Below are 23,268 nucleotides of genomic sequence, written 5' to 3'. Positions count from 1 at the left end.
GATCTGCTTCACTTCTTCACTATTCATGTTACCCCCAAGTATCCTGTTGACTTGTTATTGTTCACTGTGTCTCCCTTCCCTGTACAAGACAGTCAGCTGCACACAAGCTGGAATTTTGATCTCGTCTGTTCACTGTCACATCCTCACAACCTAAAATAGCACCTGGCACATCACCTGGAAGAATGAATGAATGAAGTTAATCTTTATAAAAACCTGACCATGTAGGTATTATTATTCCTTTTTATAGATGAGGAAACTGAGACTCAGAGAGATGAAGTTCCTTGTGTAAATTTACACAGGGGTACATAATGTGTAAGGGGTACAGTGAATATTGTTCCAGGGCAAGATCTGAACCCACATCTTGCTGACCCCACCCTTCTAATCAACCTCCCACCAATGAAAAGTAGTAACAGCTCATTGTACCAGCTCCCACCAGTAGAAAGTTCTTATATTGAGCTGAAGTCTCCTCCTAATTTTAAAACACGTGAGTCACTGGATCATCATCATGTGTCAGTCACCACCTACGTCGTCTCACTGAATCCTTTGTGAGGTAGTAACCATGGTGACTCCTCTCCCTGCACAGATGAGGAAATTAAAACTCAGAGAGGTTAAGTAATGTGTTCAAGGTCTCACAGCCGGAAAATCAGGAAACTAGGATTAAAATGCGGGTCTATGTTCCTAACCAACAATTTCTGGTGTCTCCTTCTTCCTGGAAGTTTGTTCGCTCTTTTTTCAATTCATTTATTCTGCTTTCTTCTTGTTTTGATGAGTGAAAAGAGACCTTTATGCTTTTATTGTAAAAGAAAGTAGATGAAAATCCACATTACAAAGAGTCTTTCTGATCAAGGTGACCCTTTCTTGGGTCAACTTCTTGTCAGATCTGATGAGATCATCATTGTTTTTAACTACATGCTGTCACCATTTAGGGGGTTCATACCTGGAGGAGGCTCAGTTTCACTATTGTCTTGATGTTTACCTGTGCCTGCACTACTAATACTACTTCCAAGTTTGTTTCTTTGTAGTGACCTTTGTAAGCCACGTGTCTGTCTGCAAGGACTAGTTTGGTTAAAACCAAAGGATAGAATTTTCAACTCAACCAGATGAATGAGCCAGAATATACTACACTATACTGTAATAACAAACAAATACAAACTCACGACTTTACACATCAAAAGTTCTTACTTGTGATTACCAGGAAGGACCCAGTAGCAATCCAGGACAGCTCTCCTCCACATGGTGACTCAGGCATCTTTTAACTCCATCATCTCAACACGAGACTCCCATTCTTGCTGGGGGAGAGGAAAAGTGTGAAGAACTCACACCCACTCTTAAATGTGTCCAGCCGAAAGTGATATACAACTGCTCCAAGCATGGCCATTGGCCACAAGTAGGCACATGGTTCTGCAGAGAGGAAATAGAGTCCTCTTGTGCATCCAGGAAGAAAACAACTGCACAGCAGTTAGTGCTAGATGTCTCTTCACACCAGGCATAAATATACTGCATTACTGCAATCATACAGAGATGTGAGGAGACCCTTGCAAACGCAAGGGAGTTGAGACCCCCATATTCCCTCAAGGCACTTCTCCATCCCCAGGGCTGTGTGATGAGGGGAATGAGCAGGATGTCAACATTTCTTAATGGACTAAATATCAGTAAAATTTGATTTCTTTTTTTCCTATGTTGAAAAGTTAATTTGCCAGTAATTTCTTTCTTTTTGTCTGCCGTGAATGCTTTTTGTTTTATCTAGTCCGGTCTTTTTATTTTAATTTTATTGTGGGATGAGCACTCACCATGAGATCCACCCTCTTAACGAATGTTTTAATGCACAAAGCAGTGTGATTGACTCTGGTACCATGTAGTGTAGCAGGTCTGGGGAACTTATTCATCAGATGAGGGTCATTTATTTCTGCACCCCAGTCCACCCTATTGTGTACATACCCATGTTGAAGATCAGTTCCTTAGCCCGTTATGAGCATTTTAGAGGTTTCAGAGCATGTACAAATCTTCACAAGGGATGCCAGGTATAGATCGCTATCTGAGAGAAAATGACGAGTCACTTCTGGGTACAGGCGAGTGTCAGTTCTCCATGCTGTCCCTTCATTTCCTGGAGGCCACATACTGAGAAGATAGAGCCACTGGATCCCTGAGTCGCTGTTTGGAAGGGAACTATGCTAGAACCCCAACATATTCTCAGCGGATGTTACATGAGAAAGGCCAGAGATGTGAAGATACCTCCCTACCTAAGGGTGCCCAGCCAGATTTAGAAAGTAGGTCTCTCAACCTCCCACACACACCTATTTCACTTCAATATGAAATTTCAAGTGAGGCTAAAATACTGGATGAGAAAGAGCTATTGTTAAGCTACCCAAATGCCTCTTTCTAAATGTATATTGGACATTAACCAGCAAATCTGGTTATTGTCAGGAACGCCCAATCATGGAGCCATCATTCTGACATTACCCAGAAAATGGTACCCAATCCCAGCACCACACTAAGATCTTCAGCTCCTTAGCTACCCCAGCCACCTTGGCCAAGCCCTTAGAATATCGTCTGCACTGCCTGTGCTTCCAGACTCAGGGGTTAAGGGGTTAAGTTTGTGGCTCAGCAGAACCTGTGGGCACTGTCCTTGCCTAATGTCTCCTATTCTTCTCATTTTTTATTCACTGCACTGCTCTGTGCAGCAGGGATGAACCCAGGCCATTCATCACAGTCACCACAAACAGTTCCTCCCTCAGCCCCTCAGGCCCTCAACAAATATAAGGGAACAGGGATCACTCAGGCAGGAAGGGCATTGTCTCATGCCCCGAACCCCAGACTCCCGCTCTGCAAAAATCAAAGTCAATTCCCCCTGATCCCATTATCTTTAGATGGGCAAGAGGTTGTAATGCTAACAGCTCCCAGAATTTCTGCTTTGACAAATCTTATGGGAACTTAGTTGACCTGTTAGGAAAAGGGTGCTGAACCCAGGGGAGTCAGATCACCAAAGGGCGATGGGTCAAGTGAGGTACAATATAAAAAAAAAAAAAAAAACCCAGACCCCAGAACACTGGGATAAGGAAGTCCTCAGGTGTTCTAAGACAAAGGACTTCAGAGTCTACCTGGCAAGGAATTAAATCCTGTTTAGGCCACCCTTGGGTATTGTTTTTTTTAGGCCTCAGTTTCCCCATTTATAAAGTGGGGGGATGGATACAGCACAACCTGCAGATTATTAATGGGACAAAATGAGAGACTTTGTTCCACAAATATTTATTGAGCACCTATTATGAGATCTAAGGATTCAAGATGGAGAAAAATCAACCCCTGCCCTCAAGTTGCTTACATGCTACAGAGGTGAATATAATTGCAAAATTGCAACTTGGGCAGCATTATGAAAACAGTGATGTTGTACTATGATGTGATTTGACCTGGTCTGGGAGGTCAGGGGTGGCTTCCCTGAGGAAGTTATGCTTGAGCTGACAAAGAAGGATAAGTAAGAGTTAGCCAGACATAATGGAGGGAAAAGCAAAAAGAACAGCATGTGCAAAGGCCCTGTGGCAAGAAGGATGGTGGAGACTAGAAGGGACATATGGAAGGTTAATGTACCTGAGAAGAGAGAGCAAAGGGGAATGTGGAACAAGATGAGACTGGAGAGTTAAGCAGGGTATTGACTAACAACTGTAAGAGGACCCTGAAATATGTGGCTTAAACAAGGTAGAAATTATGAGGCAGACCAGGAGTTGGTAAACTTTTTTAGTAAGTGGTCAGTCGAAGTCTGGGATCCAAGATAATTACTCCAGCTCTGTCCAACACATTTTCCTTCCAGCCAACAAGAAGGAGTCACATGGCCACATCTACCTGCAAGGGAAGCTGGGAGATGTAGTCTTTATTCTTGGTGGTAGTGTGCTAAAACTCTATTAGTGCAAAAAAAAAAAAAAAAAAAAAAACTAATATAGCTATAACTCTATAGTGGAAGAAAAGAAAAATAGATATCACAGATACCAGTGAACCAGAGTTACTTTAGGGAGATCAGAAAGAGGTTTGTTTGTGTGGTCCGATAACAGGTGACTTGGGGCAGGATGATGGCTTACAGTGGAGAAAGATCCAAAGCTGTTTGTGAGCCCAGAATTGACAAAACATGGTGATGGGTTGGATATAGGGTCAAAGGATGGGGCAGAGTGTGGCAAGTGTGACCCCTGGGTTCCTGTCTTGAGCAGTTAGATGCAGATCTTGTCTGGAAAGCTTTTCAAATGCAGAAGCAGGTTGGTAAGTCTTCAGTATAGCATCAGGTAGGTCCAGAATTGCAAACCCAGTGCCTGCCTACAGAGACCTGACAGATAATGAAAGCAGTGAAGGACCTGATGGCTAACTGGGGAGGCTGTGCCCTATCTAAAAGGAAGGTGCTCCTTCAGCCATCAGGAATGAAGGCTCAGTGTAGATGCTTATCTGAGTTTCCAAGGGAATCTGAACATCTGGATTTTTATGTGACATCTCACAATCTTGAAACTTGTACAGATAAGTAAAAATAAGATGCTCGGCCCCAAGGCCTCCAGTTCATAATGCCTAATACGCCCAGCAGCGCCCCTGCTCCCCATTTCCTGCTTTATGACTCCTGCGCTCTCTTGGTGAAAACCTCTGTCTTCATGCTTTGCTGCCCAAGCACAGGATCCCCGCATTCCTGCCCAGGAGCACCCCTTGCAGGCTCTGGGCTCCAATTTCACAATAATCCCCCTCCAGGGGTCCCCACCTGTAGGGGAGGGGGCAAAACTATTCAGCCTGTTCCCAATTCCCTTAATCGGATCTGGACCAGTGACCCTTCTAATTAAAACTCCCAGCTGTAATCCCCTCTTAAAGCTAGGGGAAGCAGAAGCACCATAAAAAGAGCGAAAGGCTTACTGGTCCAGAAACCACCTCCAGCCACATCCTTGAAATGGTCTTGGGGAGACCCACAGACCTGAAATTGAGTCCCAGATCTATTGCTTCCAACTTGTGCAGCCCTAGAAAAGTCACTTTGTTGTCTGAGCCTTCATTTACTTGTTCATTCATTGATCATCCATTTAGGGAGCATCTGGTCTTTGTCAGGAAATGTTTCTGGATCTAGGGATACACCAGTGAACAAGACAGACCTAGCCCAGCCTCTCATGGGGCTGACTTCCCACTGCAGACCTAGAGGGGAAACATTTCCAGTTCAGCCAGATCAGTGCTGTGATGGGAGAAGCTCAAGCGCACGGGGCACCCAGGGCATGACCCAGCCAGAGCTGGGGGTCAGAGAGGGCTCGTGGGAGCAAGTGGCCTCTGAGCGGAGGCCCAGACAGGCAGTAGGAATAAGCCAGGAGAAGTGAGAGAGTAATGACACTGCAGACAGAGGGAAGAGTAAGAATCTGGAAACATGCGTCACCATGGTGGTGGGCTTGGGAACTCTAAATAGTTTTGCCAAGACTCAATATGCAATATGCAGTGAGCTATGGGGGGAATGGTTTGGAGAGAGAAGGAAGGTGTCTTAATATAAAATCCAAGCTTCTTGTCATGCTTCATCAGGTCCTTCTATCTCTGTGGTCTCATCTCCTCCCACTTACTCCTTTCTCACGCCACCCCAATCATGCAAAGCTCCTTTCTGTTGCTTAATATACCAAGTTCATTCACCTCAGGGCCTTTGCACATGCCATGGCTTCTTCCTGGAATGTGCAGAGCTTCCATAACATTCTTCATCTTTAAGTATCAGTCATGAGGACAGCTCCTGAGAGAGCCTCTCTTGACCACTTAAGCTCATGTGGACACCCCCAGTGCCACTCTGCTGATCCCCTGGATTGTTCTCAGTAGCATGTAGCACATAACATATTTGATATCATCTTGCTTCTTTACTAGTTTATGTCTGTCTCTTCCTACCAGCTCCTTGACACTAGGGAAATTAGCTTTCTTATGCTGCATCTCCAGTAACTGGAATAACACTTAGTAATGGCCCAATAAAAATATGCAACCACATGCAAAGGAATTGGACTTGGGGACCATGGCAGGGTTTCCAGCTGGGCTGTAGTTTACTCAAATTTCAGCTTCTCTCCTGTGTGGTTGTGAGGATTAAAGGCAACAGGATACCCTTTATGGAAAGCAACTGTTTTTTTTTTTTTTTTTTGAAGATTGAAAAAAAAATAAAGAATTTACATTTATTATTTTCAAATGAAATCAATTACACTCTTTAAAAATCTAATCAGTTATAACATCATAAGTAAAGAAATGGCAACAAATAAAAAAAAAACAATTGGTAAACTCACCATGAAATATACCACAAAATTCTGATACCATATGTTTATTTTTTTTTAATTTTCTCTATTCCTTTTTTTTTTTTTAAATATTAAATTTTATTTTTATATTCCCCCATACAATTGCAAACGCCCCATTCTGACCCTAATCCTTCCCCTCCCGCCCCCCACCCCCCAAAAAGTGTCTCTGGTTCATAGTTTTTTGTTGATTTTGATTTTCACTTTCTTATATTCATTTTCCTGGTCCCTTATTTAAGTTTTCTAGATTCCTGCTATGAGTGAGACCATCCGGTATTTTTCTTTTTCTTTTTGGCTTATTTCGCTGAGCATGATCCCTTCCAGTGCCATCCATGTTGCTGCAAATTGCATGTGTTTATCTTTTTTGAATGCTGAGTAATATTCCATGGTATATATGTACCACATCTTCTTGATCCAGTCATCTATTTTTGGGCATTTGGGTTGTTTCCAAAGCTTAGCTATTGTAAACAGTGCTGCTATAAACATAGGAGTGCAGGTGCTCTTTGGAATTGATGTTTCTGTGTCCTTTGGGTAAATACCTAGGAGTGGAATTGAGGAAAGCAACTTTTTCTACAACTTTAGTGAGGTCTATTCTACATTTCATATGACTTACCTATTTCCAGTATGTAATCAGTGATTTGACAAGTTGTACAACCATATCCTAGCTCAGTCTTAGACTATTTCATCATCTCAGGGAGATCCCGCGTGCCCATTAACTGAATCCCTATCCCCACCCTGGAAACCGCTCATCTGCCTTCTGCTCTGCAGATTTGTCTTATCTAGACATTTCTCGTAAGTGGAATAGACACGTGACCTTTCAGACCTGACTTCTTTCACTTAGTACCATGTTGTCAAGATTCATCCACATTGTGACGTGGGTATATTTTTTCTTTTTATGCATGAACCCTATTGTATGACTAGACCACAGTTTGTTTACCCATCATCAGTTGACGGACATTTGGGTTGAGTCCATTTTCCGGCCGTTGTGATGAACACTGCGTGAAAGTGCCTGTGTGTGAGAAGCAAGTTTGCGAGCCCTACACACCAAGGGCAGTGCTCAGCTTGCCAGAGTGTCTAGTGTCACCCTGCAGAGTTGTCCTCACATGCTGTGTGGCTGTGGATGAGGGCCATCCCTCTCTGCTTAAGTCTCTCCATCTTTCCAGAGCAGAGCTTGGGCCCTTCCTGCTCGGGTATTCTGCACCTCTTCCATGTACGTGGAAGAGCTGGGAGTGTGCGGAGGAAATAACACTGTATTGCTGGAACCAACAGTGGGCATCCTGCAATAACCACCAGAGCCAACAATGAGGATGAGGAAGGCCTGGCTCCAGCACCCCTAAGTCCCACCCTGGGCTCCCCCACTTGCCAAGAGGGGACTTTGGTCCCCTCTTCTCCAGGAGGACCGAAGTCTTCTCCCTGCAGACAGGTGGGCTTCCAGGATCCAGAACCTCCTTGCTGGGAAGGAAATGAGACAATACCAAGCTCCTGGTCCTGGCTCCTGCTCTGCTCCCCAGGTTCCTGAATCCTGCCCAAATGCAGCTGGACTTAGATCTGGGGAAAGCTAGGAATACAGGGACCCTGTTGGGGACCTGAGCACAGGCCAAGAGGTCTCAGGGTGTCAACTGCTGCCCCACCTCTGGAGTACCCCATCCCAGACACCAGATCAACACTGTTCATTTGGGCTCAAAGCTGTTTAGAAGATGCCTGCTGCCTTTGCCGGCCAGTGAGAGCCCCAGCGCTGGCCCTGGGCCTCCCAAAGCAGACAGACTAGACCTAGAAGTAGGAATGACAAGAAATTGCCAAATAGTAATTTACTAACAAAATTATTAAGTGACTATTGTGTGGTAAAGGCTCCATTACTTTCACCCCCATTTTAAAGATAAGGAAATGGGAGGCCAGGGATGTTGCTCAGCGGGACTGATTTGTCCCTGGCCATAGAACCAGGAGGAACAGCAGGAGGCTCACGCCCAAGCCAAACCTGAACCAGCAGATAAAGAACGTAGGGCTGTGGAGTAACAGAAGCAATAAAAGGTGCCCATGGGCCTTTAGTGAGCGCATTCAATTCTCACTGCAACCCTGCAATGCAATGAACAACTCTCCCCCAACTTACAGATGAGGAAACTGAGGCACAGAGGATTCAGCTCAGGACATTTCCCCAGCCAGGAAGCATGACCCTGACTCTAAAGCCCCCTGCCCTGGAGGACAGAGTCCCGTGAGCGGGCCCGAGACCCTCTGCAGCTTGGCCCTCTCCCTATTTGACACCAGCACCTCAGGGAGAAGAGTGGGTGAGCTCCGACCCTCCCAACACAAGTCTGAACAGTGGGCTCCCACCCCCCCCAGATCCAGTGAGGCCTCTGCCCACCTCTCCTTCTTTCCTGGACATCCACAGGCTGAGAGAAGGAGAGAAAGACATATTCTCCCGTATGGAGAGGGTACCCGCCTTAGAATAACAGGCCCCAAGGACCGTACAATAGCAGGGTACATTATTCATGGGTCTGTTGGCAGAACATCAATTATGTGGGCCTTCCCTGGAGTTGTCCGGGTTAGAAACTGGAGCAGGCTTCCCCTGCCAGCCTCTGGGAGAAATGGGCGTGCCCAGTTCTTAAAGAAACAAACTCCCCAGGAATTTGCTCTTCTCAGGCTGGCCGGAGTGGGGACCCAAGGCCTGGTTGGCCATCTCATGAAGTCATACCCACCCTGTGCCTCATCCTGGGCTAGTGGCTCTTCATGTGTAATCTCCTTTCCTTCTGTTCTACAACCTGTGGGGGCCTGACTGTTGGTGTATCCCAGGCAGCACAAGTTAGGTGTTGTTGACATGTGGGCTAAGCAATCCATTGTAGGGGCCGTCCTGAGCATTGTAGAATGTTTAGCAACATCCCTGGCCTCCCCCCTCCAGATACCAGTGACAAACACCCCACCTCCAAGTTTTGATAACCAAAAATTTCCACAGAAATTGACATGGGACTCAAAATCATCCCAGTTAAAAACGACCAGTATATCTCCATTTTACAAATAAGGAGATGGAAGCTTCAATGCCCACAGCCACCCAGGAAATAACAAAGCTAGACCTACCTCCAGGACCTCCCCGCCGACCCTCATGTGGGAGTTCCCCAAGTATGCCGCCATGTTCTGTCCCAATAACTACTATTTATTTTAATGAGTATTTGATACATGTATCCCTAGAAGCAAAACCAGTAGTTTTGCAAGTATTGTTTCTTAGGATAAGGCTAAAATAAAACAAAGTAGGTGAGTGGGTTTTTGCTTTTGGGGGTGGTTACTATTAAAGCAAGAGTGGGACAAGAAGCAAAAGAACACTTACTACATGATGTCCAAATGGAGCAGAAGGAACCGATCATTTGTTTAGAGATCATACGATTTCTTAATATAATTTTGCAAAGGGATGCAAAATAATTTTGGTTCTTTCTGGATGAGGGACCCACAGCCCGTGCCAGTGTTATCATAATGCCCTCTGATTCTCCACCTGGATGGTGGGTTCACAGAGACCCTGGCTGGGTCTTTGATTATGGTGACTAAAAACATATAAATTAGATGTCATTCTGCACATATTAGATCATCTTATAAAACATTTACAAAATTCTTGTTTTCCAGTGCTCAAAAAATCAAGAAAATAAAACTCAGAAGTCTTTTTTTAAAGACATGAGATAAGGCAGACATGACAATAGCAAAAAATCAAGCTGGTAGAACAATCCAGATGGGGGGGAAACCTGCATCATCAGATGCTTCTTTCCATTTTCTGAGCTGGCCTAGAGAGACACCACAGTCTTTACTATCTGTGGCATCTCTAGTGCCTAGCATGGTGCCTCCAGGTAGAAGATGATAAAGTTGCCATTTTGAAAACTGAACCCTGCCCCTTCCCCTGCAGTTCACAGAGCTACGGCCACAAGAGCCTTGGGTCACCAGCCTGGGCTAGGGGTTGGGGGCTGCAGAGATCTAGCTCAGAACTGACCCCTGCCTATCCTCACCCCAAGCTCTGAGATTCTGGGCAGTGGTGGACACATTCGCACACACACATACACACGCGCGTGTGCTCACACACACACACACACACACACATATACCTGTAAATAGGGTATTTAGTATCCCAAGGTTTGGCAAGACAATGAAGAAACCCAGAGGCTGGAGTAGCCAGCCCTGATGGTTCAAGTCTAGACTGTACTTGATCATTGAATTCAGAGGTCCCGTCACCCACTAACGACCTCTAGGTGCCTGAACTCAGATTTTCAGATGTGGGTTGACTGAGCCTAGCTTGGATTCTCTGTCCATCTCTGGGCCAATCAACAACAGTCAGCATTAAATGATAGCAGCCTGGTGGCCAGCCCAGCCCCAGCAAGGGCAGCAGAAGGGCTGGGGCAAGTCTGGGAAGAGAACAGATGTTGGGGTAGGGCAGGGAGAAGGCTAATAGACAAGTTTAGGGGTTTAGATTTTGTCTTTAAGAACCTTGGAAATTTATTAATTTCCAAGTGATGTGATTGGATTTGTTGTTGTGAGAGCAGACCTCCAGAGCAATATATTACAACCACTTGCATTTCTGCATAAGCTGCAGGCTAGTCCATGAGGCTCCATTCATTTCTGCAAACACCCAAGTAAGCCTTTTCTCTGAGCCAAGCTCTCTTCTTGATCCAGGGGACTCAAAGTTAGTGAAGTCATGATCCTGAGACTCAAAAGCATGAAGTTCCAATTGGGAATTAAGAACATGGGTCCAAGATGCCTCTGCCTCCCTGGAAATAGCCTGCAAAATCTTATTTGTCCAGCAAAAGGTTCCAAGTTGTCATCTGATTCTAACGCAGTTTAGTATCTTGTGCTCTGGGGTCAGACAGACTTGGGTGAAAATCCCAGCCTTGCCACGTACTAGCTTTGGAAGCCCAAGTTTTCCTCATCTGTTCAATAGAGATATGGCCCTTAATGGGATTGTTATAAGAATGAGATAAAGATAAAGAAGAGGGCCTCCCTCGTGGTGCAGGGGTTAAAGTCTTAGCGCTAACAAGCTATCACCAGGTACTAAAGCATGAGTTCGATCCCCAGCAAGGGAGCTACCCACATGGCACAGCAGACCTCTCCTGTCTTGCCCTCTGCTCCCCTCAGCAGTGTATTTCAGTAGATCTGCTTGTTCTGCTCCCCACTTTGCCTCTGGTGAATCCTCTCTCCCAACCCCCCACATCTCTGGCCTATGTCCCAGTTCTTATATGCATAAGTCAATCTTTAAAAAAAGATAAATAACATACTAAGAACAATTCCTGCCTAAAAGGTAATGATTTTTGTGATCATGAGTATCATCTTCCAGAAAACAGTGCCTCCCCCCTGTATCAGTTACTAGTCAGCAAATGATGGCTCACAGGGCAATTTCAGTCAACTACCTATTTTGTAAGTAAAGTTTTATTGAAACACAGTTACACCTTTCTGCTCAGGTATTATCAAGGCTGCTTCATGCCACCACTGCTGTTAAGTGGTTGCCATGAAGAACTCATGGGCTCCAAAGTCTAAAATACCTACTATCCAGCCCTTTATAGAAAAAGTTTGCGCACCCCTGAACTAGGTGATTATCTTTAAATCATTTCACTCCTCTCAACCTCTGTTTCCACATCTGTACAATAAATGGATTTAAACAATATTTTTTAGCTCAAACATCCAGTTATTAAGTGGTTAGCAGGAAGTGAAAATGCTCTTATGTCTTGAAGAGCGTCCTGTAGACCCAGAGTATTAAGGTGACCATCTGTTTGGTGACTGAGAACTAAATCCTACTCTCTTCTCCTCACAGATCCTTGCCATAATTTCCATCATGTTTATCGTCCTCTCCACCATTGCCCTGTCACTCAACACGCTGCCGGAGCTTCAGAGCCTTGATGAGTTTGGCCAGACCACAGACAACCCCCAGCTCGCCCATGTGGAGGCTGTGTGCATTGCCTGGTTCACCATGGAGTACCTGCTGCGATTCCTCTCCTCACCCAAGAAATGGAAGTTCTTCAAGGGCCCACTCAATGCCATTGACTTGTTGGCCATTCTACCATACTACGTTACCATCTTCCTCACTGAATCCAACAAGAGTGTGCTGCAGTTCCAGAATGTTCGCCGTGTGGTCCAAATCTTCCGCATCATGCGTATCCTCCGCATCCTTAAGCTAGCACGCCACTCCACTGGCCTCCAGTCCTTGGGCTTTACCCTACGCAGGAGCTACAATGAACTAGGCTTGCTCATCCTCTTCCTCGCCATGGGCATCATGATTTTCTCCAGCCTGGTCTTCTTTGCTGAGAAAGATGAGGATGACACCAAGTTCAAAAGCATTCCAGCCTCTTTCTGGTGGGCCACCATCACCATGACGACCGTTGGGTATGGCGACATCTACCCCAAGACTCTCTTAGGGAAAATTGTGGGGGGACTGTGCTGCATCGCTGGGGTCCTGGTGATTGCTCTTCCCATCCCCATCATTGTCAATAACTTCTCTGAGTTCTACAAGGAGCAGAAGCGGCAAGAGAAAGCAATCAAACGGAGGGAGGCGCTCGAGAGAGCCAAGAGAAATGGTAGCATCGTATCCATGAACATGAAGGATGCTTTTGCCCGAAGCATTGAAATGATGGACATCGTGGTGGAGAAAAATGGAGAAAATATGGGTAAGAAGGACAAAGTGCAAGATAACCACTTGTCTCCCAACAAATGGAAATGGACAAAGAGGACACTGTCAGAAACCAGCTCAAGTAAGTCCTTTGAAACCAAGGAGCAGGGATCTCCTGAAAAGGCCAGATCATCTTCCAGTCCTCAGCACCTGAACGTCCAGCAGCTGGAAGACATGTACAATAAGATGGCCAAGACCCAATCTCAACCCATCCTCAATACCAAGGAGTCAGCAACACAGAGCAAACCAAAGGAAGAACTTGAAATGGAGAGCATCCCCAGCCCCATCGCCCCTCTGCCCACTCGTACAGAAGGGGTCATTGACATGCGAAGCATGTCGAGCATTGACAGCTTCATTAGCTGTGCCACAGACTTCCCTGATGCCACCAAATTCTCCCATAGCCCTTTGGCATCCCTCCCCAGCAAGACTGGGGGCAGGACAGCCCCAGAGATAGGCTGGCAGGGAGCTCTGGGCGCCAGCGGTGGGAGATTTGTGGAGGCTAATCCCATCCCCGAGGCCAGCCACCACTCTGCTTTCCTCATTGAAAGCCCCAAGAGTTCCATGAAGACCAACAACCCCTTGAAGCTCCGAGCACTTAAAGTCAACTTCATGGAGGGTGATCCCAGTCCACTGGTCCCCGTTCTGGGGATGTACCACGACCCTCTTAGGAACCGGGGGGGTGCTGCAGCTGCTGTTGCTGGACTGGAGTGTGCCACACTCTTGGACAGGCCTGTGCTGAGTCCAGAATCCTCCATCTATACCACAGCAAGTGCTAGGACACCCCCCCGGTCGCCTGAGAAACACACAGCAATAGCGTTCAACTTCGAAGCAGGTATCCACCAGTACATTGACGCGGACACAGATGATGAGGGGCAGGTGCTCTATAGTGTGGACTCCAGCCCTCCCAAGAGCCTCCACGGGAGTGCCAGTCCCAAGTTCAGCGTTGGGACAAGATCAGAGAAGAACCACTTTGAAAGCTCCCCCTTGCCCACCTCCCCTAAGTTCTTAAGGCAGAACTGTATTTATTCTACAGAAGCATTGACTGGAAAAGGCCCCAGTGGTCAGGAAAAGTGCAAACTCGAGAACCACATCTCCCCCGATGTCCGCGTGTTGCCCGGGGGAGGAGCGCATGGAAGCACACGAGATCAGGGCATCTGAGCTCCCCAACGTGGTGGAGAGACTCGTGGTGAGGTCCAGAGAGGGATGCTGTTCAGCTTACCTGCCACAGAGCTTTTCTGCATGAACTCTGAAACAGAAAGGCTCTGCCAAGCCCCCAGAAAGAAGAGAGACTCCAAAGAAGGCTCCCCAGAACCTTGAGAGCCAAGGACAGGTCCACCAGAATGAAGCTGGCCGAGTCATCGGATATGGCACCTCCTTGTCACAACTCTACTGCCCTCTTTGGGAGATGACATGAGCAGGTCTCACAGCCACCACTTCCACATTCTAGACATAACCGAGACCACCTGCTCCCAGTCTTTGCTTCTGGCTCTCCGTCACAGCCTCGCAGGGGAATATCTCCACCCCTCCCGGCTTCAGCTGGAGAAGAACGCTGGAACAGTGGCTTGTGTTTGTTGAAAGAGGGGGTTGACCGATTGGTACTGGGTGTTGCCTGGATGCCTCTAGGAACTCCTGCCATCACCTTCTGGGTCGAACCCACTCCCGGAAGGCTCCAGGGAATGCTTGTGTCATGGGGAAATCTCTGCGCCATAAGCCACGATCCCAGCTCACAGCCCTTATTGCTCAAATGTCTTCATTGACTTCAGTATTCCGTAGTAGCTGAGATTTTATTTTGAGATATCATCAGGGTGAGTTGCACCACTTGTACTCGATTCTAATTGCCCCCGGCAATCTGGGAAGGGTTCAGAAGGTGGGCGCTCAGCAGGCAGTATGAACTCTGAGCACTGTTTTAGGATGGTAAGAGGAAAACACTTTCTGTACATCGCTAGTGTAGACTCAAAAGATATGCAAGTGTCAAATATGCAAAAGATATAGCTTATTCAAAGAGACTGTATGTTCCTGAAGAACAGAATAAAATCTGATTTATTTTTACCTGCAAAAACAAAAGGAAAAAAGAAATCCCCAATTGCAATGCCCAGTTCAGACTTTTGAACACTGCCTGCGGTGGCAGGGACAGCATCTACTATAATAGAAATTCTTTTTTGTTTCTGTGGTATTCAAGTTTAAAAAAAAGTTAAAATAAAAAGCACTTTATGTTTTTCAAAAATAGGTTCTACCAGGGACAGTGTCAACATCTTGCACTTTAAAACAAGCTCTATTTCCCGGGGGCCACTTGTTGGAGCTACCGTTAGGTTGTCGCTGTGTGCCTGTGTTGGCCACGTGAGGGAGGCTGTGCTGGTATCGCTGGCCGCCGTTCAGAGTCTCCTTCCCTGCCCCAGAAGCTTCCCATAAGAAGCTTCGGGAAGAGTCCTTGGCCCTTGCAGGGGGCCTCTCATACAGTCCCGTGTACAGGAAACATCTCAGCAGACTGCAGTAGACGGTTGGGTGTTTTACTCTGTTCTCTTTCTTGTCAACCAGCTGTTGGTGTGTGTTCAGTGTCACTGTCTGTACTGCAAGCTCAGCTCTCCTTTCTGCAGCCATCAATGCAGCCAGTACAGACAAAAGCAATAAGTATTTGTGTGCATCATGAGCGGCCCCAGCGTTGGTCCTGCCCATCCTAACTTGGTGACCTGGTGTGGGCCTGTCTGATTTCAGTCCAATGGCACAAGCTGTTGGCCATTCCTCAGTTCAGTGACATCAGGTTGAGCCACTGCTGAGCCCGATGGTATGCCATGGGCCCATCTGTCAGTAGAGCTGGCACGTTATTGATCTGCCTGTCTTTAGCACAATGGAACGATGTCATTCTCTTAATACAATGTTGATGGATGATGTCCCGAGTACAGTAGTGTAGACGTGTTGATCCTCGACACAGTGACAGGCATATGTCTTCCTGAAGGAACAAAACACGGTTGGATTCGCCTGTTCTTCATACCATATGTTGTTGGTCTGCCTGTTAGTACCACCACCTGTGGGTTCACAGTTATCACCAAGTCTCTCTGCCCACCCTCTGTACTGTGGCCAGAGGCTGGGCCAGCTGTCATGGGTGTAATGACATGGGGTCCTTCCACCACCCTTAAAATGCACTGCTGCCTACACCCGCCCACTTCCTACTGCTTCTCAGCATCACAGAGGATCACAGATCCCACCAAGGGGGAAAATGAGCTCCGAAGTAGGTTGCTTCTCTGGAGGTGTCTTCAGATGGCTCTCACGGCAAACGCAAGGGCCTGTAGGAAGCAGGGACAGCGTGAGGTCATCCTGGGCCAGTGGCACCCGAGAGGCAGCAGCAGCGAGCGCCTCCGGGGCACTTGGCTGAGCGCACGGCTCGAGCTGGGGTCTGCGAGGAATGGCCAGGGGACAGTCCATCCCGGGCCTCTCCCGTGTCTCTTCTCTGTTTTCATTGCCATTTCCATCCACCATCAGCACAAATGTGACAATTCAGGGAAAACAAAAGCTTTTTGATAAAAAGTCAGTAGTTGTGATTTCCGATTCAGATATTTTTAGAGCTGATGCTATCTGTAAAAATTAATAATAATAATAATAATAATATAGTCTATTTTACATATCAGGAAAGTGAATATGTTTAAATATAGCCATATATAGCGAGAAGGAACTCACCACCCCTTCTTCAAATCAAAGCATTTCATTTGTTGGTTGAAGCAGACGAGCAGTGTACAGATTGGAAATGATTTCTTTCTTTCTTTCTTTTTTTTTTTTTAACAATAACCAATTGGTGCAACTCTCCTTGTAACCAAAGCCCTTTCTGCCTTGTGTGGTCATGCGGGACCTCGCCCTTCATTTCTCGTGTATTTTTGTCTGACCTTAAAGTAGCATTTCACTGAGTCACTTTTGAAGGACGAATTCAGAAGTATCATTGAGAACCTACCTTTCAGGCTTAATAGCCAGAGTCCTATAGAGTTCTTATAGAAACAGAATAATTGAAACTCAGCATATACTATGCTTAGAAAGTATTGTGTTTTGTTTTGGCTTTTTCTTTTACTTGTGTATGTATCATGGGAAAATAGCTTTTACCCTGTGCCCCATTCCAAATAGAGTATTCTAAGTTTTCCCAGGCCCCCACCTGCCAAAAAGGAACATACCCAGATTTTTAACGTGTGAACGCCCTCCCAGGACGTGCACTGGGAAATCTCCCCAAGAGTCTCCACTGAGATGCTAAGCTTGATAGCTGGGTCTTGATAGAGAAGAAGAAAGCCATGGTTTGGAGGCAAATACTGCTTTGACTTGGTGGTCCATGTCCCAACCATTCCTGAACCAGCGAAAGCAGAAAAAACACAAGTCAACCCAAAGAAATAGAATGAGAGGCTGGCGGTGGAGCCATCCCTGGCCCCTGGAATGAATTCAGCGAAGCTCATCGGGTCCGACTTGAGTTCCAACTTCCACCATTACCAGAAAGGATGAGGGGCCCGGGGCCTCTGTGTCCTGAGCACCAGGGGAGAGTGTGACCAGCAGAGAGAGGTGGGCAAGCTATAGAAAAGACACTTTCTCCACCTTTTCATCTTTGGGTGAAGAAAAAAACCACAGGGCTTCGGTGCAGTGGATTTCTCAGTGCCTTCTTTAAGGATTTTATCTTAAGCACACTTCATGGGGAAAGATTTAAGAGGAGAGCACATTTGTGCCCATGAAGCCCCTTCCTAAAAGCATCGGGGGTTGAGAAAGAAGCAGCAGCAGAGGAGAAAGAGCAAAAATCCTGAGGGGACCACTTCTTACAGCCCACCCTCCCCTGAGGACTGCTGACGACCAAGGCGTCTTCAGACTGACTCAGCTTCTCCTCCACTGTGTCTTAGTAACTGTAGCCTCGTTCCTGCCCTCTCTCCTCATCGGATCCACATTTCTAAGGAGAAAAAAACAAACAGTATTCTCTTCTGTAAATCAGTGATGCGGCATTGATGTTTGTTAACTATTGTCTATTTTTGTCTTGCTCCAAATCGTGGCTGGAGTGTCTGGACACGGGAAGATTTTAAGTCACCACAGACAAGGGTCGCTAAAGCCAGGTCTCTCTCTTTCTCCTTTCCATATTTCTCTGTCAACTCGTCCTAAGTAATATAACCCCAGGCTCCAGTCTCCAGTCGCATAACTTTGAATCAAATGAGAGCGTGCTCAAACACCTCCAGAACACCATCCTCTGGAAAAGGACTTCTGTGGCTTCAAAGTTGGCAGGAAGACGAAGGGGCTCTTCTGAGTCCTCTAGCAGGCCAGCAGAGAGCTTCCAGCCAGCCCTGAGCTGAAGTTTCCTCGCCTCTCACTACTTACATGACAGCATCCAAATGCATTCACTCAGCCAGGGGGACCCTAACCAGCCCTGACGACACCCAGAAATAAGAGTTACCTCTGCATTTTCTGTTGCCATTTTTCTGGCTCTAGAACTATCGGATGCGTGACTACGTCATAGAATGTCCATGCATCTCAGAATAGTCTATTTTTCTGTTTAGATACAATATAAATATATGTATTTTTAGCAAATTTATAATAGGGCATTGAGTCTAATTTCTTCTTTTGTAATACAGAATAACATCTTAGGAGTTTTATTGTTGGTCATGATCACAGCTGGTATATTCTGGTCCTTTTCATTTTTTCCTATTGCCCCTTGAGCTGTTTTTTCTCCTCCTCCTTTTGATTCTGATATTTGGAACGTGGGGGGTGGAGGGGGGAGCTTGGGGGCCTGCCTCTCTCAGGCAGGTGTTTCCTGACCGTAGGCCTTGCGTCTGCTGGCACTGTCCCCTTCCTTGTTCTGTTTGTGTGTTTCTCCTACTTGTTCTAAGAATCCAAGGCTCAGATGCAGGAGCGGGACCAGGGACACAGGCCCTGGAAATCGGGTTAGGATGGGGGCCTATTCAGTGCCTTCCCTACACCTCGCTGGGGCTGTAAGGGGGCTGATTTTCTCATCCCCAGCGATCTCACAACCGAAGATCTCATGGAAGCAAACTTCCCGCTGGCATTTCCAAGGTCCAAAACACACCCGAGCCTCTCTCGGCTGGCCCAGCGCCCCCTGCCCTGTGACATTAATAGGCCCTGAAGGCCAGAGTATTTTCAGGTTCTTGCAAACCTGGTAGAACATGCTGGGCCTCAGATCTCATCAACCTTTCATCAGTTCCTCATGTCAGTCCATTTCCAACAGCTCACCAAAAAGCAGTGGCCAGACACCCAGCCAAACCCCAAGAAGACGTGTCCAGAATCTGCCATCTCATCCCCCTTCCCTTCCCAACTGCTTGGCTCTGTGCAGCCAGAATGTACGCAGGGGCCGCAGTACTTTTCCATCTTCCACCACTCCAGGCCTTGGGGAGTTTCTGGACCGTCCTGATAATTAATTCCACCAGGCATTTTCCAACCTTGGACAGGCAGAGGACACCTCATGCAACAGGATCTTCAGCAGAGAGGGGTTCTCCATCCATCAACGCATGCAGGAGGGTGAAGACAAGACAGAGAATCTCCTGCTTGCATTTACGTGGGGGGTTCCGATCCCCTCTGCCTCACTGGGCTCTGGCTTCTGCCCAGATCAGACACAGGAACCAAATCAGGACCCCCACATGGCATCCCATTGGCTCCACCTCAAGAGGAAACCAACCCAAGTATGAATTTATTATTGTGAACCAAGACCCTAATCTTATTTCTCCCACCCCCAAATTCCTGGTAATATGGTTGAAGCAGAGCCAAATAAAACAAATGAGAATTTTTGTTTAACTTTTGCACAAGAACAACATAAAAATTGTCTCCCAGTGGTTTGCTAGGTCTGATGCCCAGATTAGCAAACACGCTTGCTTGCCTGTGACTGTTTTCATCTAGAAGGAATGTATAATTTGGGTTTCCATCCACTCTCCCTGACACAATCTTAACCTGGAATTTCTCCTGAAAGCCCCAAAATGCCAACTTGAAGAAATAGATTTGGAAGGAGCTCTGATCATCAAGCCACACCTCATCTTCACCTCTAACTCCCCATTTTTCTTGCAAAGATCCAAAGCTACCCAGGATGGGGTGGTGTGGGGGCAGTTTATCTGCAAAAGAAACCAGCTGCTTGCAAGGCTTAGGATGTTTCTTTCACATGTGATGGGCAAGGAGTCCATTCAGTTCAAAGGAAGGAAGCACGTCTAAGAGGTGGGGCCGCCTCACCATGGAACGTGATGTCATGTTGGTCATGGGTTCCCTGACACCACCAGTGTGTAGAGGGAGTCTGGAAGGTATAGGAAGTGGATGTTGCAGAGGGAGCTTGGCTTTGCATGCAGCTGGACTGAACAACCAGGGAAATCCTCTCATTCTCTCTCTCTCTCTTTCTGTTGTGGCATGTGTATGCATGCGTGCGTGCGTGCGTGCGTGCGTGTGTGTGTGTGTGTGTGTGTGTGTGTACTGAATACTTGGGCACAGATGTAAGCCCCCTGACGCAAAGGCAAGGAGCGCAGTTAATAGGAACTCAAATTCTAAGATTTGGAATTTTCAGAGGGGATGTCAGAAAGGAAACTGGCAGCCGGTCACCCTTCTCCTCTCTGTTCCTCATCCTGGACACTTTAAATGGCCCTTTTGACCACCCAATAAACCCTTCCCTAGTGCCCTAATAGGAGCCACACTGGTTACCTTCCCCCAGGCCAGCCAAGGAGCCATCCTGTCTCTGGCTGGCCATCTCACGGTGCTTCGGCCCTCCTGCCAGACCCCGTGCCCTCACAGGCCCGATGCTTTCAGTACAAGAGACACAATTATCCTTTACTCACGAGCCAGCTGCCTAATGAACAAACTGCCCAGGCAATAGCAAATTGCACCATTTCCAAAGGGCTTTTTTTTTCTGGCAAATAAAACAGGAAACCCACTCAAGACCTTGGTAACGTCTCCACCCAGTGAAGTAAGTTCAGAAAGGCCCAAAAAGAAGTGACTGAGTTTTACAGCAAAACAAGTCTTTGGCTACCCCAGGAGGGATCCCGGCCATCAGCCACACCTAGAGCTCCTTCCAGAGGGGACCTGGACACTGAAATCCCTAAGGAAAGCATTTGACAAAAAAGTTCTTAACTCTCCCCGCAACAGTGTTTGGTGGGTTCGAAGCAGGTGGCACTCTATCCTCAGAGCAACCCCAAGTCCAGGCAATTGCAGGTGGTTTTACTACAGCAATAGGTTTGGAGGGATAGACTGAGCATTTGCCTTCCTCCAGAACCAAAACAAAACAAAAACCCAGTTTCCAAATCTCCCTGTGATGCTCTGTCCTGCAGGAATAGCCCAAGTGAGTGATTGCAATGACATGACAATTCTGGGAAAGCAGGTGACTCCCAGCTCTGGCCTCTGTGGTCACTCTCGCGAGTTGTGCATAATACCCGTCTCCCTGCCTCCCTGAGCTAGTCCAGGTTGGAGAGAAACAGGTAATCACAGAAGACGCCCAAAGGATATAGGCCTCCCCAAGGGTCTTCACTGCAGTTTGGGATTTTCTCTAGATGCGCTTGACATTTAAACTCGGCGTAGTGCATGACGGGTGGGGAAGAAGTAGGTCAGCAGCTGCTGGGCTGGGCAGCTGGCCCCTTTGCTGTCCAGTCCCAACCTAGTTTCAATCCAAGGTCAAGGGCTGGAAACACCATTCAGTGTACCAGAAACTCAGGGTTATCCCCCATTGTATGCCATTGGCACATGGCGTTCACCTAACCTGTTTCTTTGAGTGAGTAACCTTGCAAATGATTGACTACTGAGCGATCAAGTGGATGAGTGAATGTGTGAATGAATAGGGGAGTTCATTAGTTCTTACAAGACCTGAGGTCTGGATAACTGAAGGAAGGCGAAATGGGAAGCTCTTCCCATTGAAGCCGGTAACAGCCACACCAAGACCATCTTTGACTCATTCTGGAGCCAAGATCTCATCCAAAGTTGACACTTGTCTGCCCTAAGGCCACAACCTTCTCAGAGCTACCCTTCTAGGGGGTCCTGGGGCACCCCCAACCTTCTTCCTACTCTCCCACCCTACCTTTTCAGCCTCATGTTCTAGTTTAGCTCACACGGAACCTATGGGGAGACCACGAAGTGGCTTTCCAATGGGTTAAGCCAAGAGTCTGGAGTAAGGGTTTCTCCTGGTCTGGGACTTGCTAGGGGCAGGGATGTGGAGCTGACATCTGAAACTGGATCGCATTCCCTGAGCCATGGGAATCCAGCTGGAAAAGAGAGCCAGCCTGTCCTCTGGCTTTTAGAGTCCACGGTGTTCCTTTTTTTCTGAGCCCAGCCCCCTCCAAGGCAGCATGCGCTCCAGTCCCATGAGCTAAGACCCTCTGTCTCTCCCAGGAACCCACAGTGTGAAGTTGGGGCTTTTCTGCCAGCAAAGCCATTCTGATCACCCCACCCATGATGGGGGCCAAGCCAATCACATTAGCCATAAATGACCAATGTCCTTAGTCTCTCTTTTCCCTGGGTCACATTCGTGGGTCCTGTTCTTCTCTGGTCAGTTCATGTCTCTAGTCCTTCCTGTAAAGGTGAAAATGAGCATTGTGCATACACACACACACAGAAACAAACAACAAAAAAAGAGTGTCTTTTTATGCATGTGATAAGATGACATTGTGACCTCCAGCTGCTGTCCTGTCTTGTAAAATACGTCCAAATGTTTAAGAATTTCTAAGCAAATGGTCCCTTAATGAAGTCTGCAGAGTTCAATAAAAAGGTATGGAGAAAACAAGCCTGGCAGAGTTTGTTTTATTTTCTGGAGGGCACAGGGAGGTAGGAGCATGAAGATCTGTAAGAGAGCATGAATCTGGGAGCCTGGGAACCTGGAAGGTCAGCACTAGCTGTTGCTCTTCGCCTGAAAGAGAGGGGGCATGAAAATAGAACTGATTTGTCACTCCAATATGCAAGCAGAGGTAACCCAACCCTTGCTGTGTTCATGGGTCAAAGTCCGGTCACTTGGTTCGCATGTCAACCATGCCTAGAGAGTCCTTAATACCTTAATGACCTTAATAGCTCTCACTCATAAGAATGTCTCACAATAGAAGTTATAACTTCAAATGCCTGCAGGAGCCAAGCAGGTAACATAAATGAATAAGGCAATCTACTAAGAGACATAAGGGAGTGGTCACGAGTATGGCCAACTGAAGAACACACTACCTGTCCAATTGGTCATTGCGCACAGCAATGTAGACCCAGATCTACTGAGTTTTTAAGAGAAGTCAGAAATCTGGATTTGTAGGGAAATAGCCCAACTGTTAGATGTTAGTAACTAATTCTAATTTGCTTTTAGTCCTATTATGACTCAATGAAACCTTTCTGTGGGCAGACAATAGCCATAGGCTAACCTTTTGTGATCTTGGCCTTGGTTGATGGGGCTTGATGATTTTGGTAATAGTTATCTATCGCTGAGTAACAAATTAC

General features: G+C 46.9%; 1 protein-coding gene across 1 annotated transcript in view; it reads left to right on the top strand.

Moving 5' to 3' along the window:
- Positions 1-22,576, top strand: part of KCNB1 (potassium voltage-gated channel subfamily B member 1) — a 92,240-nt gene extending 69,664 nt beyond the window's left edge. The window contains exon 2 of the mRNA XM_037500171.2: positions 12,025-22,576. Coding sequence (XP_037356068.1) covers positions 12,025-14,034 — 2,010 coding nt within the window. The 3' untranslated portion in view covers positions 14,035-22,576. The remainder of the gene's footprint in view (positions 1-12,024) is intronic.
- The last annotated feature ends 692 nt before the right edge of the window (positions 22,577-23,268 follow it).

This window comes from Talpa occidentalis, unplaced genomic scaffold (genome assembly GCF_014898055.3).
Source record: "Talpa occidentalis isolate TD23 unplaced genomic scaffold, MPIMG_talOcc4v2.1 talOcc4.10, whole genome shotgun sequence".
Lineage (NCBI taxonomy): Eukaryota > Metazoa > Chordata > Mammalia > Eulipotyphla > Talpidae > Talpa > Talpa occidentalis.
Note: the sequence above shows the minus strand (reverse complement) of the source record. Positions and strands in the feature narration are given on the sequence as shown.